The sequence below is a fragment of the Anopheles maculipalpis genome, chromosome 2RL (genome assembly GCF_943734695.1).
Source record: "Anopheles maculipalpis chromosome 2RL, idAnoMacuDA_375_x, whole genome shotgun sequence".
In the NCBI taxonomy this organism is placed as follows: domain Eukaryota; kingdom Metazoa; phylum Arthropoda; class Insecta; order Diptera; family Culicidae; genus Anopheles; species Anopheles maculipalpis.
In genome coordinates this window covers 88517803-88539203 of record NC_064871.1, presented here as the reverse complement: position 1 = coordinate 88539203, position 21401 = coordinate 88517803, and the positions used below count along the sequence as shown (strand labels likewise).

Below are 21401 nucleotides of genomic sequence, written 5' to 3'. Positions count from 1 at the left end.
AAAGTCTAGTTATTGTTCAGAATCGCTATCAGTCTTCACTGGAACGTAAGAGAGTAAGACAACGCAATGTATCGCTACGTCGTACTAGTAGCATTCCTTGCGGTCGCGGTGACTGCCGAGGCACCTTATCCTGCAGCCGGGTGGCGTCCGGAAGGAGCTCAATTCCGTCTTCCGTCGGAGCACGGGGCACCGTTGCTATTCCTGCAGCCCCAACCGCAACGTGTTGAAGTGCAAATTACACGTGAAAACGTACAATTCGCTGGACGTCAAATTGCTCAGGAGCAGGCAACCACTACCACGGCTGAGCCAGTAACGCAAACGAACCCAACAACAACCTCATCCACAACTGAACAGGTAAATTGGCGGGCACAATCGATCTTCAAATGTAAGCTGTTAATAAATTTATCTATTTTAATTCGATAGGCAGAACAAGATCCTCTAAACCTACAAGGTCTTCCATCCGACCAGCGGAAGGATTTCCAGCAGCGTGCGAATCTTCGTGAGCAGCGGGTTAACCGTCCATTGCCGGTCAACTTTGCGCAACGGCCACTGTTTCCGGTCAGTGGACAACTGCGTGCACTTCCCGTGGTGCGTGGAAATGTATTCCAGCAACAGGTAGTTCAACCTCAGCCAGCCCCAGTTCAAACGCTAGCAACACCAGCTGAAACGTACGGTCCACCGGAACAGGAAGAAGAACCACAGCAACCGGAAGAGCAACCAGTAACGACCGAACAACCGCAAGTACCGCAAGACGAAAGCGAGGATGATTACGATGAAAATACTGGCCGTACGGTGGTTGCCGTATCAAACTCGTTCTCGGGACAGTACTACATCCTAGCTCCGGACAACACCCTGCAGCGCGTCGTCTTCAGCACCATGGTTACTGATGAGGATCGTCAGGTGAATGGATTTTCCGCCCAGCTAAAATATTCTCCGGTGGATCCGATTCGCGATCCAGTGTACACGTACGACGAGCAAGGACAGTTGGTCCGAATCTACAAGAAGTGAAAGGGTTAAAAGAGTGTTATTTACCACCACACTTTTCTTTCGTTGTTGAATATTTTCACACCTTCAGGTCTCGATTTTTTTCTCTGTTTTTAAAAGAATAAAACATGCAAATGCTTAAATTATGCTAAATTTCAATTGTTTACTGCTCTTGCACAATCACCATCTGATGAACTCCACAACTATCGCGCTTAAACGTACCACCTGACACTTTACAATCAAGACAACTTCGTGTGTTCCAGTTTTGCTTGCCGTCTATCGTAAATAAAGTTCCTCAGCATTGTCCACCGCCAACATTCCGATCATGGAAGAAAAGCAAACGAAAAAGGTACTTACCGACCAGGAACGGCTCGATTTAGCAGCCCAGCTAGATGAAGACCTCGATGTGTTCATCAACTCACTCGAGAAACGACGCTACACCGAAGGATGGCCCGAAGATCGCTGGGAAGAAGAGATGGCAAAGCATCCGTTTTTCATGAAAAAATCCCCCGAGCCGGGCGAACAGCTTAGCCCGCTTATGGAAGGCCTGCAGCAACTGAAGTACGATCCACAAGAAAACACAGAACAGGAGCTTGCCGATACATACAAAGAGGACGGACGGTTCTACATGCAGCATCGCAAGTTCCGAATGGCTGTGCTAAGTTACACCGAAGCACTCCGGTACAAGGTCGGTGATGCCTCGTACAAAGCGGTTCTGTATAATAATCGTAGCGCAGCAAACTACTTACTCCAAAACTATCGCTCTTCTCTGCAAGATGCACAGAAAGCGTTGGAGTTGAATCCCGACTACGATAAGTCTCGGTGGCGTGCAGCTCAATGTGCTGCAGCACTCGATCGTTTCGATTTGTGCGTTGAACTGTGCGACACAATACTGCAGCGAGATTCCACGAACAGTGGCGCGATCGAACTGCGAAAATCTTGTCTTGGACGGAAAGTGGCAAAACTTCGTGACAGCCGGAAGGAAGCTCGCCAGCAGCGGGAAAAGGAACAGAAATGGGACCGGCTCGTAGCTGAGTTGGAGAAACGGATGGTAAAGTTCGAGGAACGGGAAGCACTGGAGGATGAGCGTCAGCTTCGGCCACGTTTGGCACCGTTGGAAGATTTTATGGTATCGTGCAATGAAAGGGGTGTCCTGTCCTGGCCGGTAGTGTTCTGCTATCCAGAGTTTCTAACGACCGATTTTCAGCAGCAACTTCTGGAAACGATTACGTACGTAGCCGCGTGTATTTCTGGCCAGGTTAAGGAGTGCCAGGTGGAGCAGCATTACTGATAGACCTCTTTCTTTCTCTTCCGCCTTTTTACAGAATGCAAGATGTACTGGAGGAACTATTCGAGGAACCACTCATGTACGAAAAAGCAGTATTGTACCTGGCAAACGATGTAAACGTGTACTACGAAAATAGGATTCTTGGCCTTCCCTACATGGTTGACAAGAATAAAACGATCCAGGAGATTGTAGCGGAACGGACGTTCGTCGTGTACCATGGAACGCTTACGTTTTACATCGTGGCGAAAGGATCCAAGCACGAGGAAGCGTTCGTTAATCAAACAAGGACACCACTTACAATAAATTATTGGTAAAAAAGGGGAAAAGGAGAGGATAATAAAAATGTGTGAAGTTCGCACTGTGAAAATAAAATTTGAACATTACATGAGCATAAGTACAGATTGCGTCAGAAGCTACTAAGTAGGATTTGTTGGATATCCCGCCCGAGAACGTTGCGGCAGATACAGAAATGTCGATAGCACCGTCCATGAAGTACAGGGAGACTTACGATACTACAGATCAGAATGAACTATGGAACACCATGTAGCAGTAGGGTTTCCCTGGGAAGCTGATACGGCAAGAGAGTCGAACGTGTTGTCGGAATCTTCTCCTGTTCAATGTTGCTATAGAAATTGTCGAAGCACAGGCTTGGACATCCGAGCCGTGATTTTCATCCGATTGATATCCTGACAGACATCTGAGATTGGATTGAGGATCACCACGACGAAGACAAAATGAAGTTGTTGGACATAACACGTGAAATTCAGGATGTATCCGCGACCTCTATGGGTACGAGTCTTAGACTAGACTTTGCCGAGGGCTTGTGCTTGTGCTTCAGGATCTGCTCAACACTCAGCATACCCTAGCTAAGAAGAAGATATAAGCAGAAAATAAACTTCGGATACCGAATTGAAGAAACCAAAACCCCATCCGCCAATGAATATTAGTGAATTACACATGGTTTTTATTCATATTTTTATGTTGCAATATATAATATGCGTTTTAAAGGATTATTCTCTCTCTCTCTCTCTCTCTCTCTCTGAAGAAGAAACTTTTTTGCTCAGAAGTAACAAAAACGAATTAAAAAAAAATTTGGTAGCTCTTTTTAAAAAATGGTTTCACATCGAGGAGGAAAATAGTTCGAATGATTGTTGAGATGGATAAGCAATTATTACGAGCAGCCGAGCACACATTTTCTTTCCGGATCGTAAGCTAAAATACTACACCTCAAAGAGGATGAAAATGTAGGAAATAAATGTGTTGAAAATGAACCTTTCGAGATGGGGAAAAAATGGCGCAAACGAATGAATGGATTTTAGACCATTTTCGTTGCAGAAATAGGAAGCTAAAGAAGTCAATGCAGCTCAACATTTTGAAGGGAATGGCAAAACAGATGGAACATGATGAAACCATTGTACAAATAAATGGGAGTTGGTTTTGTATGAATTTTCACAGCATCGTGACGACGATCAACCACACACTACTAACTCACGGGGGTATCTCTCTCTCCAATTCGCTCATCGAATCATTACTGTCCCTAAAAGTGTACATTCTGTTGCTCTCCATCATCACATGATCCAAACGAGTGTGTGTGGGCAATTATGTAGTTTTGGTGGGGATAAAACAAAATTTTATCCCTTGTATCGGGAGTGTTGGAGGACCTGTTTTGTGTCCATTTTATTTATATTTATTTTAAACTGTACTGTTGTATAATTCAGTGAGCTATATAGAGACTTTTTGTTTGGATCAATGTGTATTTTTTCCTGGCGTTGTATCCTTTTTTTGATATTTAAACATTACGTTTGTTCGTTTGTTTTGTGAGCATAGTATTTGTGTTCAGAAGATACAATCGAGAGCACACTACACAAAAACTCACTCGCGGCTTTGGGGAGGTTACTGGATAGAAGGTATTGGTTGTGTGTGTGTGTTTTTTTGCTCTCTTGAGTCATATATTACAACGTCAACCCGTTGTGTAATATTGTGTGTTTCTGTGTTGCTCAAAAAGGGCAGCAGAAAAAATACTACAAAATTTACAACAACGAATTTGCCTGTCTGTTTCACTCTTTTACACTCTCTTCAAAGACACGCGCCTTTCTTGCGCTCCAAATTCCACTACAACGGCCCTTATTATATCGATTTCTTCACATTACACACACATCCAGCCGATAATACAGATTTTTGCGATTATAGCCCGCATCTGTCCTGTCCTGGGTTTCTCTGGGTTGGTAAGCTTAATATACGCACGAAATTGCTGTTTACCACAGGATGCTTCTTATTTTGACTTTATCCTTTTTTTCCGGTCCGGATTATTGGACAATTTTGTTGGGTTTTGAGATCCTTATCTTCGTTCTAGCGCTGCTGCTGGTGAGCGTCGGATACTTATCGGTTTCGTTCTCACAAATTCGTATAAGCGTATTGGGCTTTTTAGCTTGTATTTTTTTTTTTCTGTTTCCCTATTAGTTCCCTATTTCTGCACGCGGCGCACCATCTATTCTAGAGTTTAGGAAATTCTTCCCAAAACCATCCGTTTTTGTGGCTGTCTGGCGGCGCTGCTTTTTCGCTTCCTTTTGTTTCGTGTGGTTTCGTTTTTTTGAGTGTATATGTGTGTGTGTGGTTTTGTAGATGTTTTTTTTTTACATATTAACTTTAAATATAAAATATCACAATGGTACATTTTTTTCTCGCCTCTCGAGTTTTCATTCAGCGTTCTAGGTGTTTTCACAAAAATATAGTTATATTAATATTGTTTAATACCCTGTGGAACACAAACAAAAAAAAAACAACAACACGGAACACCTCTCGGAACACGTGGACACATGCAAACAGACACACTTGTGTGTGTAGCGCTTGTATTGATGTTGATGTTGTATGACCCTTTTTGTCCCTGTGCCATACACGACCGTCAACAGTCAAGAGCCTTTAGTTTTGTTCGAAAATTGGCCATTTACATAATCGCCATCGTGCGAAACATTATACAATTTTAAATGTTTCATATAATCGTGCACACAAGCATGACCATGGTGAATGATCAACTACACCATTCCACCATCATGATCATCATCATTAATTTATTATGAAAAGGTACTTGGCTCCTCTAGGTGTAGACTTCCACAGTCCAATTTGCTATTGTGTTTTGGAATACATGGCTAATTTCGATATTATTCCCTCCGTTGCGGCATATGCACAACAATTATCACAATTTCCCACGGGAATAGTGAGATCGGGAAAGCAGTTGTATTATTACCTTATTGATCTTTCTTCTTCTAAATCAATTGAGATCAGCAAAGGATGCAATTATGTGTCTAATGAGAGACACATTTTATGTTTTTAGTTCAGGTTTGGTACTACTGCATTGGTATGGGCATACCCCTCGATTCTGGGGCACGCAGCAGCAGTAAATCAAATTTGATTTGTGTTTGCATATGTTCCGTTCTATTTTCGTTTCACTTACGCTTCCCCCTTTCAGGTTCGTGTGCGTGTGTGTGTTGTTTTTAAATATGCATTTGAAAATTTCACATAAACATATTATTCCTGCACATTACACACATTATTATCCTTGCTACAACACAAACAAAGTTTGGGAGGTTTCTGGTATTCCGTTTTTGTTCCGTTTGTTTTATGGTTCATGTTGCGCATTTTTGTAAAGACTTTTTTGGTTAATTTCATCTTTTTTTCTAGTTAAAAATTTATAATTTTCTCTCGTTGAAATTACTTTTCAGTATTTTCTTTGTTCTTCTCTTTGCTTTTTGTGAAAACCTTGTTCGCTGTATGGTAAGCTTCTTAAATTCAGAGACATGGGAAAAAAGCAAAAAATTCGGGGGGTTCGTTTGTGCCCCCTCTTCCTTTTTTTGCTCTTTCGGCACACCATTCTGTGCGCTCTAAATGTATTATTGGCGATATCTTACGCTTGTTCGTTATATGCATGCAAAATACATCTTATTTCTCACTACCGTTTCGGCTGCTGCTGCTAGTTTGGTAATTTCTTGTGTGTTAATTCTTCGTCTTTGCCTTTCGCTTCTATTCAGCAGAGCAACGACCACAACACACTCTTTTGATGTAATAAATGTCCAACACGCTTGGGGCCCTCTCTCCTGCCGTGTGCGCATTAATTTCTGCACACAAGTTGATCATAAATGTAGTGTGTGTTTTTTTTCTTCTAACTTGTAGTTTCCCTCAGCTCGATCCTGCCCCTCGATACTCCATTTTTTGTGGATCATCTTTCAGTGTTTGAATCGTCTTTGAAACACAGCCCAGCACCCCTCGTCTGTTCATTGTTTTAATCTTTTGTAACGTTTTTTCCAGCGTTTTCGGTTACTTTTTGGCGGGGGAAAAATAAACCAACAGCACACACGCGTTCTCTTGCTATTCAATACGTTTTCTTCACTAGTTGTATAGCTTCGTCGTGGGGTTTTTGTTTATATGTTCTTCCTAAATGAAACCTGCTTTTATTAGACTTAGCGAAACAAAATGGCAAATTTGAGCGCGATGAATTTCCTATCGGGTTGCGGAGTTAAAAGGCTAATCTTTCTAGCTCTTTTAGATGAATACCCTACACTGCAGAGCAACTCAAATACACGTGCGTTTTGTTATTATATCGTTATAAGCGAAAGGTGCTTAATTTAATCTGATCTTCAACAAAAGAATGCTCACTTAATGTGGTTGCATAATAATTATCATTATTTTCCTGAACCGAGGGACTGAATTGGTATGGTTTTTGTTTACATTAAAAGGAAAATAAACTTAAATCTAATCATTAAAAAACACATCAAAACCCCTTAACCTTACGCACGTGACAATAAATGTGGAAATTTAGAAGAAAAATGGATGACGAACGCGTGTGACAGCAAAGAACCTTCCTTACTTGTTTGTTGCGCGCTGTGTTTTGTTGTACTATGAAAAGAAATTGAAACTTGTGTCTCAACACGTGATACACCAAACATGCATTGCTAGTTTAGCTGCCAACCCTCTTATATCAGCTGATGTTTCTTATTTTGCGGATCGTGTAAAGGAGGGTATGAATTTCGATTCACCCTCCGTTGGACGAAACACATTTATCGGTCCGATTTACTAAACCCCCCCCCCCCTGGTCCTCTCTTGGGTGTTCTTATTTCGACGCGATCATTTTCGCTCTTCAAACTCTGTCTCTCACTCTCTCTCTCGATCGTCGATGCTTTTAAAAGTTCATAAGAAAGTAAAAAATTGTTTCACATCAATTTTTTGCAACGCATCTGATTATTGTAGTAAAGATATGAATCCTTAGCCGTTTTTTTTTTTTGTTTAAACGCTACCAGTTCCATCTAAGACATTAATATGTTTGCTCGTGGGCATTTTTCGTGTTATCTTCTCCATTAGCAAATTGGCGCCGCAACGCGTATTGATTATATGCTTATCATATATGTGTGCTTTGTTTTGTTTTTTCCAATAATTGTAACGACTTTTAATTGTGTTATTATGCATGCTGTCCAATACACCGAAACATTATAGCTCGAAGCAAACAGCCAGCTTTAGTTGAAACATCGATGAAAATTGTTGTCGGAAAATGGGTTTTTCCTTGCGCTAACATACACACACTTATTCGAATTATCAAGCACGCATGTTTTCACGTTCATCCTCGGTACATATATTCGAACCAAATGAGATGCATTTGGCGGCCTCGAGTAAATGGTAGGTGTGTAGACGGGTTCAAACAATTGTTTTCCTGTTGTTATTCTAACTGTTAGGTTAATGTTGTGATGAGAAACAATAGGTTCAGCCTAATCCTTTTTCTTCTGATAAACATATTGGCGTTTTTTGTTTTTTTTTCATAGCGCACACCCAAAAAAAACACACATTGACTTAATTACTAGAATGTTAAGAAAATTATATTTGTGTGTGTGTTTTATATATATATATTTAATATTATAATATGTGTAATAAAGGGATATATGTAATTAGCAAACGAAGAACGACAAATTTATCAAACGACTTGCTTCATTCTACTTCCATTTCGTCCGTAGTGTTATGTATATTTCTTCCGTTTTCAGTGGATTGTTTGGACAATTGTGTTTCATATTTCTTCAAGTTCAAACTTTGTCTTATGATTTTCCAATTTTCAAGTTGCAAAGAAAAAAAAATCACCAACCATTCCGCTTTTCCCTGCGGTGTCGCTCTCTCAATCGAGTGTTGCTTCTTGTTGTGTGTTTTGTTTTCTGTCAAGTTAGCATTCTTATTAGTTGCGCTGTAATTGTTGCATATCTCGCAAAAAGAACCCATCCGGAAGCAAGGGGCTCGCTTTAAAATTAATGTTCACAAAGACTGATTGAGGGATCGCTCCTTCGTCATCTCTAGAAACAGTGGAACGATCGATCGACGACGGATTATTTGCCCAATTTACAACACCAATAGTACAGCAGACCGGGGATCATATTTCAAATTCTCTTGTATGTATGTATGTTCTCTTTTTTTGCTAATCAAAAAGCGCAACTTGTGCAACTCATACTAAAATTATAGAATCCTTATATACCTTTGTGTACTTGTTGCATTTTCCCTTTTTTTCATCCCTCTAAAAGAGAGGCGAGCGTTACAATGTTTTTTTTTCTTTAAAAGATGCATTTCCCTATACACATCCTGTCCCCATTGTTGCCAAGGTAAAAAACAAATTATTTAATTATAAGAGAGATCTGCTGGTTCAGGGGCAAAGAGCCTCTTAGCCTCGGCTTTTTAGAGTAATGATTCGCGCTTTTCTTTTCTCCTCCAATTTCCGTTGCTTCTGTTGCTTGGCAGAGTCTTGCGCACATTAATCGATTCGAAATGAAAAAAATGCGCTATCTGCATTTAGTATGGGTTGGTGGGATTATTCGTTTGTAGGAGATTTTATCCTACAATTTGTTGTATTAATTAGAAAAGTGAGCGCGCGCTTATTCGAATCCGGGGGATGTTCAGTCTCTAACGGTGATCCTTATTCGAAACGGAACAATTTGCACCATACTTCTTCTCTCTCTCTCCTAACCTCTCTCTGCTTGCAATCCCACAAAACCCAAGTCTATCACATGAGCCTCTTCAGGAGGAGACGTTACTCCCATGTGTAAAGTAGAGCGCACAATGTACGGTGATCGTGTTTCGCTTCCCGTAGGAGGGGCCGCCTCTTAGCTCACAGGCACGGAATAATTAAAAACAAAACAGTGAAACTCTGAAACATAACTGTATCCCCTAAATACTGCAAAGGTCCTGCTACCCACTATGGATCTGGGTTCGCCCAATTCGATGTGCCTTACGATCAGATTCGAAAGCTCGGAGAACTTGGAGCAAACTTTGGATCAATTGTCAACTACATTGCATCATTAGGAAGATTTACCGCATTTAATGCGCGCTTCCTTCCCCGTGTCACGAAGCAGATAACGAACGAAGCAGAAGTTAATCAACATCGTTCATGCTTCGTTACTTTTAGTAAATTGAGGCATACAGTCGTTGAGCTAAATTCCACCAATACTCCAGCTGCTGTTCGTAACTATTTCCACGAACATAGCCCCATCCCGACAGCTACCTGGACTCGTCCCCTCGTCTGCAAAGGTCCATATATTTGGTTTAAAATTCTATTTGCATGGCCTGTCCTTTGAAGAATTCCCCTGTAAACTAAGGACAAGAATGACAATTCTTCTTAGAAGTGTGTATTTTAGTTTTCACAACACAATTCTTGCTGTCTAGTAGTTTATATTTTTTGCACACTAGAATGTAGCAGAATCTGTTTCTGTCGTACCATATTATTTGCTCTCTTAATTTGTAATTCAGACAACGAACAGAAGAAAAAAACACACAAAAACGTGTCTTACTTTGGCCTTTCTTCGTGAGCTAAAATCACCACTAATCACATACGTGCGCACCGCAACTCTGGGGCTCCTGGGTGTGCGTATCCGGAGAGCGGCACAAACAATTGAATAAGGAACACGGAGATTCGATCACAGTTTACAGAAGGCATTATGTTTTTGTTTTTCTTTGTTCTTGCTTGTATTGTAAGTGGTATGATGAGTAATGTAATTTGCGCCGAAGGACACCATCATGCTTGCGCGCTTTTTTGCATTGGTAGATTCGTCCCTATTTCACAGTATTCCACTCGTTTCGGGGGGCAGCAAAACGATTCATAACCACAGTTTTGCTTATCCACGTCTAAAATAGCGCAAACACTGGGGGTGGGTTCTGCTGTGTGTTGTCAAAAATTGCCTTTTCTCATCCATAACCCCGCCCCGCCGGACGCCTCGGGGTGATGGGTTTCATTGCCGTTCTGACTAGAGATATAATGCGCGAGGATTTCGAAAGCAAACGCATTGAGTCAGGACGCTGTTTTTTTTCATGTACACAACAACGCGCTTGTGCTAATACATATGATAGAGAGAGATGGGTTCGAACTAAGAAGAACAACGACACAGAAAAAAACTTGCACAATACATCGAACTTAAATTGTGTCTATCATTATCGATACATTTATATATTGTGTGGCAACACAAGCTGGCACCTATTAGTAAGTATTCTCGTCTTGGCTAATTTTGTTTTCTAATCTCAACTGGAGTTTCCTTTTGCATTTTTTTTCTGCTGTTCCACGACGACCACACACCACCCAACATCATGCTCGTCAAGCGGGTCAAGCATTTAAACAGGTACACACTGGTGACTTTGGAAGTTTGGAATATATGTATGTTTCCAGTTTTACTACTTTTCTTTGATACATCGTTTTCGGAGTGCAAAAAGGAATGTATCTTTTGATTATTGTTGGGAGTGATTTAAAATTATTAGAAAAAAAAATTGGAGAGAAAAGTGTGTGGTCATGACTATAAAAGCAACAATTTTACTATTATGACGATTCTCTTTTTTGTTAGAAAATTATCCATTGTTTTGTTTGTATAACACACATTCTCCCCTCCCAATCAGTTCAATTGTATAACTAACTTTGGAGAATACTTTACACTAAGCGCGCGTTTAATAAGGGACAATAAAAATGCTTCTTTTTTAATGCTGTGTTATCCAACACAAACTTGTGGGCGCTCGCCTTCTCTTGTTGCACATATTTAATTTAAAAAATTGTGTTTTTTTTTCTTCTTATAAGAGAATTCCCCCCTTGCTGTATGATCCTTGTAAAGTTGCTGTACTTGTTTGATGTTTATTTCCTTTTTTTTAATGTATTCTTTTAACCTTGAAATAAGACAACAAGTTAAAAGAGAGATTCAGTTCTGTGTTGTTCCCCGAAAAGGAAGGGAATTGTGTTTTCTGCGGTATAACTACACAATCGTGTAAAGCAGGGAGAGAATACTGCGCACATCATGCCGGGATCGAGCGATATATACCGCGCGTATCCCCCCTCCCCAGTAAATTAAATCTGACCCACACAACGCTGGCAAACAGATTCAAAAACCGAAAAAGCGACTTGTGCATTGCATTTTCCTGTATTATTGCCAGCAGTTTTACAACAACGATTGCACACCTGTCTCCTACACTTTTATCCCCCCCTACTGATAACAATCAGCTTTTTGAGGAGAATTTGAGAGCACACGCACACACACACTCGTATCATTATTAGTTCTGATTCTTACTTTTCTTTTTGTGGTTCTGTTTGTTTCCCGGACACAAAATTGTGTTTATTAAACATTTCCACACGGTTCATTTTTCTACACGTGGGAAGTTCGAATGACTACCGTTCGTTTAACAAAATTTGTTTTCTACTATTCTGACATACATATTACGAACAGACACACACACACACACATACATACTGTGAGATGCTTTACGATCCGGACGCGCGCACCCGGGGAAACCAATAGAGTTTCCACTTTCCGCGCGCCCCAAAACAAACACAGAACCTCACCGTGCCCGTGGGTAAAAAGGGCGTCATTTTTTGCCTTTTACATTGGCCTCTTGGTTGTTTGTTTTCGTTTACATCTTAGATAACAGTTTGTTGTGGTGTTTTTATTACAAGAGAGAAGAAAAAAAACAAACGCAAAAATTCAAAAAGTTTATCGTATATCGTATATACTCGCTCCGCGAACGCTGCTTTCTTCCTCGTTTCATTGTTTCGCTCCCTATTTTTGTATCTGCCCACATTTGCCTTGCAGACACTGTTCGCATCCTATCGAGGGCCAGCGTGCGTACACGAGTCTAGTATGTGTATCTCCCCCATATCTCTAATCATTTACGAAAAAAGGTTATATAGTGTTATACATTAATGTATGTTAGTTTTCTTGCGATCAGAAGTTTCAGCAACGTAAGTTTTCTATCTTCCGGAAATTGAATACAGTGTGAGTGGAAAAACAAATAATATTACATAGGGTTTTTCAGGCCCGCTGAAGGGTTCCCTCCCCTCAGGCCTGGTTGGATGTTTGTTGCAAACACGGAACTTTGCGCTGCAATTGTGTCACAAAAAGGGGGGTTTGTTTCTGCTTTTTTTTCTTTTCTGCCTTGTAATACATGTGAGATACTTTCTTAATTATATTAATTTCCCCCGTTTTTTTTTTCTTCGCTTTCTCGCACACTAAGTCAAATCGATAGTTTAAAAATGGTTTCTTTTCTCCCGGGGGTGCAGCATTTCGATTTTTAGCGTACTATAATATAGCTATGGTGGTGGATTTGGTTGGATAAATAAAGGAAGATACTAAAAACTAACCTTGCTTTCTCTCTCCGATCGTGTTTCGTGGGATGTGGTGTGTGTGAGTTCCCGGCACCTTACTGCTGTACCGGTGGAACGACAGGGGCCGCCTGGGCCTGCGGTGGTGGCGGTGGAGCGGTAGCCGCAGGGTACGGATAGTACGTAGCGGTCGCGGCCGTTATCGGGTACGATGCCTGATACTGCAGTGTACCGGTAGGGTCGAACCCGGTAAAACCGGCCGGTGCCGCCGTCGGAATGGTTTGGCCAGCAGCGGCAGCTGCAGCAGCCGCCGCCAGTTGTGGATACTGATGGCTTGGATTGGCCGGTCCGGCCGCGTAGCTATTGTTGTACTGTTTCGGTGGATACGTGCCACGACCGTTGTTCGGTTTCGGTGTACCGTCCATGTTGAACTGTCCACCGTTCGGGTTGTACCGGGCACCGGGTTGCGATCCGGGCTGCATACCACCCGGACCACCCTGATGCGCCTTGTTCTGGTAGTAGCGCATACCACCGCCCGGTGCAGCTGCGGTCGCACCACCGGCAAACAGTGCCGTGTAATCATCAAACTGGCCCGGATACATGTTCTTCGGGTGATAGGCACGTAGCTGTGCTTGTGGCGGTTCGTACATCTGCTGACCGGAAGCGGCTGCCACTGCAGCAGCCTGTGGTGATTGGGGCGAGTGGGACTGATAGCCACCTGGGCCGCCGCCCATCATTGCCGGTCCGGTCGGACCCTTGTTCCAGTTGTTCTCGCCCCGGTACATACCGCCGTCACGGAACTTGTTCGGCATGCCGCCACCCATACGGTTGCCACCACCGCCCATCGGACCGTTCTGCATGCCACCGTACTTGGGCGGTCCACCGAATCCACCGCCACCATTGAACGGTGGTCGTCGCTGGTAGCTGTTCATGCTGCTGCTGCCCCCGTAACTGCCTCGGGTCGAGTAACGCAGCCGACCACCTTTACCGCCCGGTGCCTGCTTCGCCATCTCGATCAGCTGCACCGTTGGCTGCTGACCGGCCTCCTCCAGCACGGACAGCAATTCCCGTGCCTGGCGTCCGTTGTTTGGTGTGAAGAAAGTGTACGCCGTACCGTACTGTGAGCAGCGTCCCGTGCGCCCAATACGATGGATATAATCCTCCGACGAGTTCGGATAGTCGAAGTTAATCACATACTTAACGTCCTCCACGTCCAGACCCCGGGCCGCCACATCCGTCGCCACCAGGATGGTGCTCTTGCCATGCCGGAAATCTTGCAGCACATAGTCCCGCTCGGTTTGACTCTTATCGCCATGAATCGACGTTGCTCCATACCCATCGCGCACAATGTTCTTTAGCAAATCGTCCACCTTCTTCTTCGTTTCGACGAAAATAATAATCTTATTCGTCGCATCCGAGGTGGCTATTTCCTTCAGCAGCTTCAACAGCTTACCCTCCTTCTCGTTCTCCTCGCACACATCGACTATCTGGTGGATGTTGTGATTTGCCGCCAGGCTCAGCGAACCAATGTTGATCTGAATGTAATCGCGCAGGAAATCTTCCGCCAGCGTTTGTACCTCCTTTGGCCAGGTTGCGGACCACATCAGTACCTGACGGTCCGGACGGATCTGCTCGACGATCTTGCGAATCTGGGGCTCGAAACCCATGTCAAGCATACGGTCCGCTTCGTCCAGCACGAGGTACGTGCAGCGGCGCAGATTGGTGATGCCACGCTCGAGGAAATCGATCAGTCGACCGGGAGTAGCAATTACAACCTCAACACCACGCTCCAAATCACGCACCTAGGTGTGAGGAAAGTGGTTAGGTTAGGTTACTTACATAAAAGATTGATATCACCAAGACCAAGGGAAAGAGTTGAAAATATAAGAGGCAGCTTTAACATTATTCTTGTAGTACCAGAAATTGGGGCTTTTAAAAAGCAATTTATAGACATTTTTTAAGCAATTCATACTGTGTAACTTATTTAAATCGATTGTAACTTATAGAAAGTTGCATTAGCTACGATAAGCATTGTCATTGCCATTTTACGCTTATTTTCGGTCCTATTAATCAGTCATAGAAAAAATAATTGTTTTATAAAAGTTTTAAAAATGGTAAAAAATGTGGTATTTTCTTGGGTATTAAGGGGACAAGAGTGTCATCCATAGGGGACAAGACAGCGCTATAGATAAAATAATCGAAAATTATGTAAAAATGGCATATCAGTTCAGGTGTTTTCAATACTACATGCAAGATGTAAATTTACTTCACCAATTCCTCCTTCTTGGGGTTTTAAAAAATAGTTTCATAACGACGAGAACATAGCTCTTTACTGGTAGTAAGATTTGCCTCCTTGGCCTTCTAGCATTTCGCGTATGTTATCGGTCAATCTGCCGATTCCATTCTAACCCTTGGTCACCCTTTTATGGGACCTGTATTGATTATTAGTAAACACCAACTTGCTTCTCTCGCACTCTCTCTCTCTCTCTCTCTCTCTCTCTCTCTCTCTCTCTCTCTCTCTCTCTCTCTCTCTCTCTCTCTCTCTCTCTCTCTCTCTCTGAACTACTAATGAAAAAAGACGAACCGCAAAGTTTGCAGCACTATTGGCCCGAAATAGTGGAGGCCTTTTTCCACAAAAGTTAATTATTTTTGGAAGTTAAATTTTTTTTTAATATTTGTTATTTTTCAGCTGACTTCACATAGTGATGATCAACACTTATATCAGAGACCTAAACAATGTCAAAAGGAAATACAGCTCTGAAGTATCAAAACATTTAACATTACAGACTCGATAAATCGGTCTCAATATGCACAACAGGGTTAGCCAAAGAAGGAGCATTAAGCGGCCAGATAATAAGCAATCAGTTACGCATGAAAGATGCCCTATGGATTTTAAAACAAAAAACTATTGCAGAAAATCACCAATGGTACAAAGAGACGAGTCTTACCAAAGAGCGGAAAAATTAAAACATCTGTATGTCTAAAGAACAGAGCAAAAATATGAATGCAAGTTAACTATTTGTATTTTTTGCTCATTGCCATCCGAAGTTATCTTCTTTTTTCTTGATGTCCTTATGTAAAATATAAATCAATATAATAAGAAAAAAAACAAAATAACTTACCTGTGGTCCTTTAAGTGCTCCTCCAAACACACACGTATAGCGGATGTTGGGCTTCGAATGGTTGCCAAAGTCCCGGACGACGGTCTGGATCTGTTGGGCCAGTTCACGTGTCGGTGCAAGCACCAACACAATCGGTCCCTCGCCGCGGCTCAACGGTTTCTGGTGCGAGATGTGCACCAAACCCGGCAGCATGTAGGCGAGCGTTTTGCCCGAACCGGTCTGCGCAATGCCGACCATATCGCGGCCACTCAGCGCAATCGGCCAACCCTGCGACTGGATCGAGGTTGGGCGTGGGAAGCCCTGCTTCTTGATCTCGGTCATCACGTACTCCGGGAAGTTGCCCTCCTCAAAGTTCTGGCACGGATGCGGCACATTGTTGCCCATCACCGTGATCTGCATCTGCTCGCGGAACGTTTGCACTTCCTCCGCCGACCGAGCCATCACGTTCGGGTGCGGTACGTAGAAATCTTTCTGGAACGGTTCCAGATTTTCCCACATCGGTTTCATCAGATTCTGTCCCGGGTACTTTGCCTTCAGGGACTGAATCTTAGCACGGTCGTCCTTGTTGAAGCCGTTATAGTCCGAGCGCATTCCGTACCCGGTACGGTTTCCCATACCGCCACCATATCCACCGCCCATGCCCATACCCATACCCATGCCCGGGTTCGTGTTCTGGTACTTCTTCGGTCCTCCGAACGTGTCGAATGGCTTGTCCTCACCGTACGGCTTGCTGCCACCCGGCCCATACATCTTCGGTCCACCGAAGTCCTTCTTCGGCATCGTACCCGGTTGGCCACCGAATGCACGGCCTGCACCATTAAACTTGTTAAACCCACCGGGGCCAACGCCATTGACAGCATTCTGCTGGTACATCGGTTTCGGGCCTCCGAACGCATTCGCATTGAACGGAGGAATCGAGGGTGGGCCCTGCTTATTCATGAAGTGCGGTGGCTTGCTGCCGGGCTGGCCAACGTAGAAATCGTTTTTCTCCGGACGAGGTCCACGGAATCCACCCTGATGCGGTTGTGCTGCGCCTTGGAACTGCATTTTTTCGCTGAGCTCTGTTCGATTCGTTTAGCAAACAAGTACTTGACTGCAAAGATGGCTGCTTTGGGAAGTTTTATTCTTCTAACTCCCTCCTGTGTGCACTTGTGCGCAATCGATATAAAATGGGACTCCGCTACTGCTGATGTGGGGTCCGTCGTCTAGCAAAACCTGGATCAATGGCTCGCTCTCTTTTTTCTTTCTTCCTAACTAAACGCTAACTGCTTCTCTCTCTATCTGTCTCTCTCTGCTAATTATGGTACTGCAATGGCGGCGATGTATGGAAGAAGCAAAAAGAAGAAAAATCTGGTCGCTGTACGAGATGTGCTAGGCAAATTTTTTCAAACCCAATTTTACTTACGTAAAGTTCCGTTTTCGATGTTTCCGCACACTATTCTGATGCACTGCACGTTTGGGCTGTAAGTTTTGTCGGATTTTTACAGCACGGGACACTGGAAATTATGAAATTTTCCAATTTTTGTTCACACCATATCACGGAACACCTTCACGGATCGAAGAGAGAAAGCAGAGAGCGATGAAAAATCAACCGAGGTGTTGGTAAAAAACCACGAAGCTGCGGTGTGGTGAGTTTGGTGGAAAAAAGGAAGCAATGTTGACCTGTGAACGGCTGTCGTAATCCCATAGTTTGTATTACACCGGTCGACTGCACTAGTGTTGGCAGATTCGGGATTTCGAAGATTCTTTACTCTAGGAAGATTTAATAATCTAATTGAAGGAATCGATCCTTTTTTTTATTCATAAAGGACGGCCAGGCCGTATTGCTTACAATAAACTTAAAATTAGTATACTCGTTTCATCTTTGCTGGGAGACATTTCCTTCTCCGAGCTGTGAAAGGGCACCATATCCCGGGTGTGCTCGGTTGAAGGAATCGATCCTATTGGAATTCAATTGGGATATCCCCTATCGAATCCCAGTAGGATCCTTATCCCCTAGGGAGATTTAATAATCTAATTGAAGGATTCGATTGTATTGGGATCGAGTTCGCCCTCTTCCGATCGCCGTAGATTCTAGTCCCGATTGGGACTCGCTTTTCCCAACACTAGAAAATACGGTATATTTGCTTTTAATTACTAATCAAAAAGTCTATGAAAGGGAATTAGAAAGGCTCTTTGTGTTGTCAGGAAAATAATACAACATATTTTTTACTTGTAAAGCGAATTATAGATCGGCAATTGCGAACATGAGCGGTACGATCATTGGACGTGCAGATTTAAACAAAAGGTGAAATTGGATGCACACTAGACTCAATACTAGAGATATTCTTTTGGACATAAATTAAGATCTTGATGTTTTTTCATGTTAACTTTTGTTGTTTCTACAACAAAAATATTACGGATCTTTTGAATTAGAATCTTTTGAAAATATTTTTTTGTTCAACATTTGCGAGGTTTGCATAACAAAATTTTACAAAACAAAATTGCTTCTTGTGTATACGCTGCCAAAACAACCTCACGGCAAACGTCAAGCACAAATTGTCAACAAAACAGAATATTTTCGGCAAGAAATAATAAGTGCAAAAATATAACAGTGAGCCATAACAGCCTACAGGGAATGCGAAAAATGTACCCATTCGTTGTGAAATATCGGCAAAATTAATTGTGAAAGAAGGCCTTTTCGCAACCAAATTCCTACATCCCCCCGTACCGGTTACTGCCAACTTAAGCGCTGAGATAGGAACCGGCCGAACCCCATTTTTACCCGAAAGAAGTTAGGACATAGGGCACGCTCCCCCCCTAGGTGGAGGTGCCCCAATCGTACGCTTGCTCTTAAATCGGTCTCACAACATGACGATTCACCGAGCAGCATGGCTGTTGCTATGCCACCGGAGTCAGGTGACTAAACCCTCGATCGACCGATCGGATCGATCATAAACAAACAATTTCTATGTAATGTTTTTTTCACATTTTCATTTTGTAGCTGCATCAGGTGCCGATGCGAAAACTTTCGCTCGGATGCCCACCAAGGCCGCACGCGTGGATGGACGCCGTACTGACTGGACAGGTGTTGCGTGGCGATAAGCGATACCGCCAAAGAAGTTTCACCTCGTCACGCGTCGTCAACCAGTCGAAGGAGGAGGAGCAGGACAAGCTGAAGGCAAAGGTAGCAGCACGAGGTGGCGTGCAATCCACCAGTTCACCGATCGAGCAGGAATCGCGTCTCGAAATCGACACGAAGCGTGGCAAACTGTTGGTGAAAACCACGCTGACCGATTCGAAGCTGCAGGAGATTATCATTGAAAAACCAAAACAGGAGCCGGGGAAACGGGAGGATGCACAGAAACCGTCCCTCATAGCGGAAGAGGATGCCCGAGCCAAAGCGGAAGCTGATCTGAAGGAACAGCTGGCGGAAAAGAATCGCCAGCTAGCGAAGAAACGCATCCGGGTGGATTTTTCACGCTCCTCGCTGGAGCGCAACTTTATCACGCCGGTACGGGCGATGTCGGATTTTTTGCTTAAACCGTCCGATTTGGAATCGTTAGCCAAAACAAAACGTCGCTCACCTTACGAGCAAGAACCGCCGATCACGGTCTACTGGCGGAAGGATGTGGAAGCGAAAGCGATCGAGGTGTGGGGATCGCGGGAAAACCTACTGAAGGAATGCTTGAAACGTGAAATCGAGAAAAAGATGCATCAACAGAGTATGTTAGGAGAGTGTAAATTAATCTGAAGACGAATTTAATTATAATATTCTTTACCTCTATTGCAGATATATTTACGGTAAAGCGAAGATTGCGGGATTACCGACGAGAGATTGGCAGCCGCACAAACGTGGTCGATTCTGAGCCGGGGCTGTTTGGGAAGTCGGGCAAGGTGGTGCTGACGGCGATTGCAATGTAATTCCCTCTTACATTCTAAGGACGAGTGATGAGATTAACAGCTCTTTTCAAAGAATTAATTCACACTTACTCCCTTTTGTGAGTTTGATGATAACGATTCCCAAATGAGTTTAGACACTATTTGCGTTTCAAATGCAAAAAGAGCTGTAAAAACACTTTATTATTAGGAGGTTATTTAAATCATTCACTAGAAGGATTTCACTAAGGATCTAATTTCCTAATTCGATTTTTCTTTCTGTCTCCGGTAGCAATGCGACAAACTGTCTGTTCAAGTTCGGTGCCTGGTTGTATACGGGTTCGCACAGTATGTTTGCGGAAACGATCCACTCACTGGCGGATACGATCAATCAGCTCATCCTGGCGTACGGCATCCACAAGTCAACGCAGATCGCCGATTCCGATCATCCGTACGGGTACAGCAACATGAAGTATGTGTCATCGTTAATATCGGGCGTCGGCATTTTCTGTGTCGGTACGGGGCTGTCGTTTTATCACGGTATCATGGGGCTCGTAGATCCTCATCCGATCGATGACTTTTTCTGGGCATTCTTTATCCTGGGAGGTTCGCTGGTATCGGAAGGTGCCACCTTGCTGGTAGCGATCAATAGCTGTCGGAGTGGTGCAAAAGCCCTAGGAATGAGCTTTAGAGATTACGGTAAGAGGCACACACTGAAGTTTTGTTGTGTTTAGGCATATAATAATCCCTTTTTAATTCTAGTCGTCCGCGGACAGGATCCGTGCGTTAATGTAGTACTTACGGAGGATGCGGCCGCGGTATTAAGTGTAGCACTGGCAGCGACCTGCATGGGACTATCCACCTACACCGGTTCACCGATACCGGATGCGGTAGGATCGCTCCTGGTCGGTTGCATGCTCGGTGGCGTGGCGTCCTTCATTATCTACACGAACGTGGCAGCATTGGTTGGGCGTTCGATTCGCCAGGAGAATCTCGACAAGATCAATGCTGAGCTGGAGAGTGACATTATGATCCGGGCGATCCATGACGTGAAGGGTATAGATATGGGGAACTCTTTGGTTAGATATAAGGTAATCGAGCCACAAGGTTCCATTCGAGCATCCGTTGAATAAATCCTTCATTTTTGTGAATTTTTGTTTTGCAGGCTGAAATGGATTTCGATGGACGCGAGCTAACGCGCGTGTATCTGGATAAGCAGGATCTTAACCTGTTGCTAGAGGAGGTCCGCACGTTCCAAACGATCGACGAGCTAGAAGCATTTCTGCTGACGCACGGCGAAAACATTGTCGATCTGATGGGTGGTGAGATTGATAGGATTGAAATGAAACTACGGGTAGGTAGCGCACCTGGAACTAGAACTAAAAAAAACTCCATGTTAATACTCTTCTTACCACCTTATAATTACAGAAAAAATTCCCCGAAATAAGACACTGTGATTTGGAGATACTGTAAGCGGTAAAAGTAAATTTGCTTCCTTAGTTTTTGAATTTTTATTTTTTATCGTCATACTGATGATGATCACGCTTTTGCGGCGTAAGCA

At 43.3% G+C, this 21401-nt stretch overlaps 5 protein-coding genes across 5 annotated transcripts in view; 4 read left to right on the top strand and 1 right to left on the bottom strand.

Moving 5' to 3' along the window:
* The window catches only part of LOC126568390 (CCR4-NOT transcription complex subunit 9-like), an 83128-nt gene that overhangs the window by 44508 nt on the left and 17219 nt on the right, over positions 1-21401 (top strand). The gene's annotated exons all lie outside the window — the stretch shown is intronic.
* On the top strand, positions 65-1026 carry LOC126568725 (uncharacterized). Its single transcript, XM_050225242.1, has 2 exons — positions 65-354; positions 424-1026. The coding sequence occupies exons 1-2, from the start codon at positions 67-69 to the stop codon at positions 1006-1008; spliced, it is 873 nt and encodes a 290-aa protein (XP_050081199.1). The 5' UTR covers positions 65-66; the 3' UTR covers positions 1009-1026.
* On the top strand, positions 1310-2586 carry LOC126568268 (DNA polymerase interacting tetratricopeptide repeat-containing, protein of 47 kDa). Its single transcript, XM_050224714.1, has 2 exons — positions 1310-2214; positions 2310-2586. The coding sequence occupies exons 1-2, from the start codon at positions 1310-1312 to the stop codon at positions 2584-2586; spliced, it is 1182 nt and encodes a 393-aa protein (XP_050080671.1).
* On the bottom strand, positions 12951-17032 carry LOC126567874 (uncharacterized). The gene is made up of 2 exons (XM_050224214.1): positions 15983-17032; positions 12951-14662 (listed from the first exon to the last, which is right to left on the bottom strand). Exons 1-2 carry the CDS (start codon positions 17027-17029, stop codon positions 12959-12961), a joined length of 2751 nt encoding a protein of 916 aa, XP_050080171.1. The 5' UTR covers positions 17030-17032; the 3' UTR covers positions 12951-12958.
* On the top strand, positions 18827-21360 carry LOC126568003 (zinc transporter 9). The gene is made up of 7 exons (XM_050224398.1): positions 18827-18880; positions 18966-19686; positions 19755-19881; positions 20133-20539; positions 20603-20931; positions 21006-21194; positions 21269-21360. The coding sequence occupies exons 1-7, from the start codon at positions 18833-18835 to the stop codon at positions 21311-21313; spliced, it is 1866 nt and encodes a 621-aa protein (XP_050080355.1). The 5' UTR covers positions 18827-18832; the 3' UTR covers positions 21314-21360.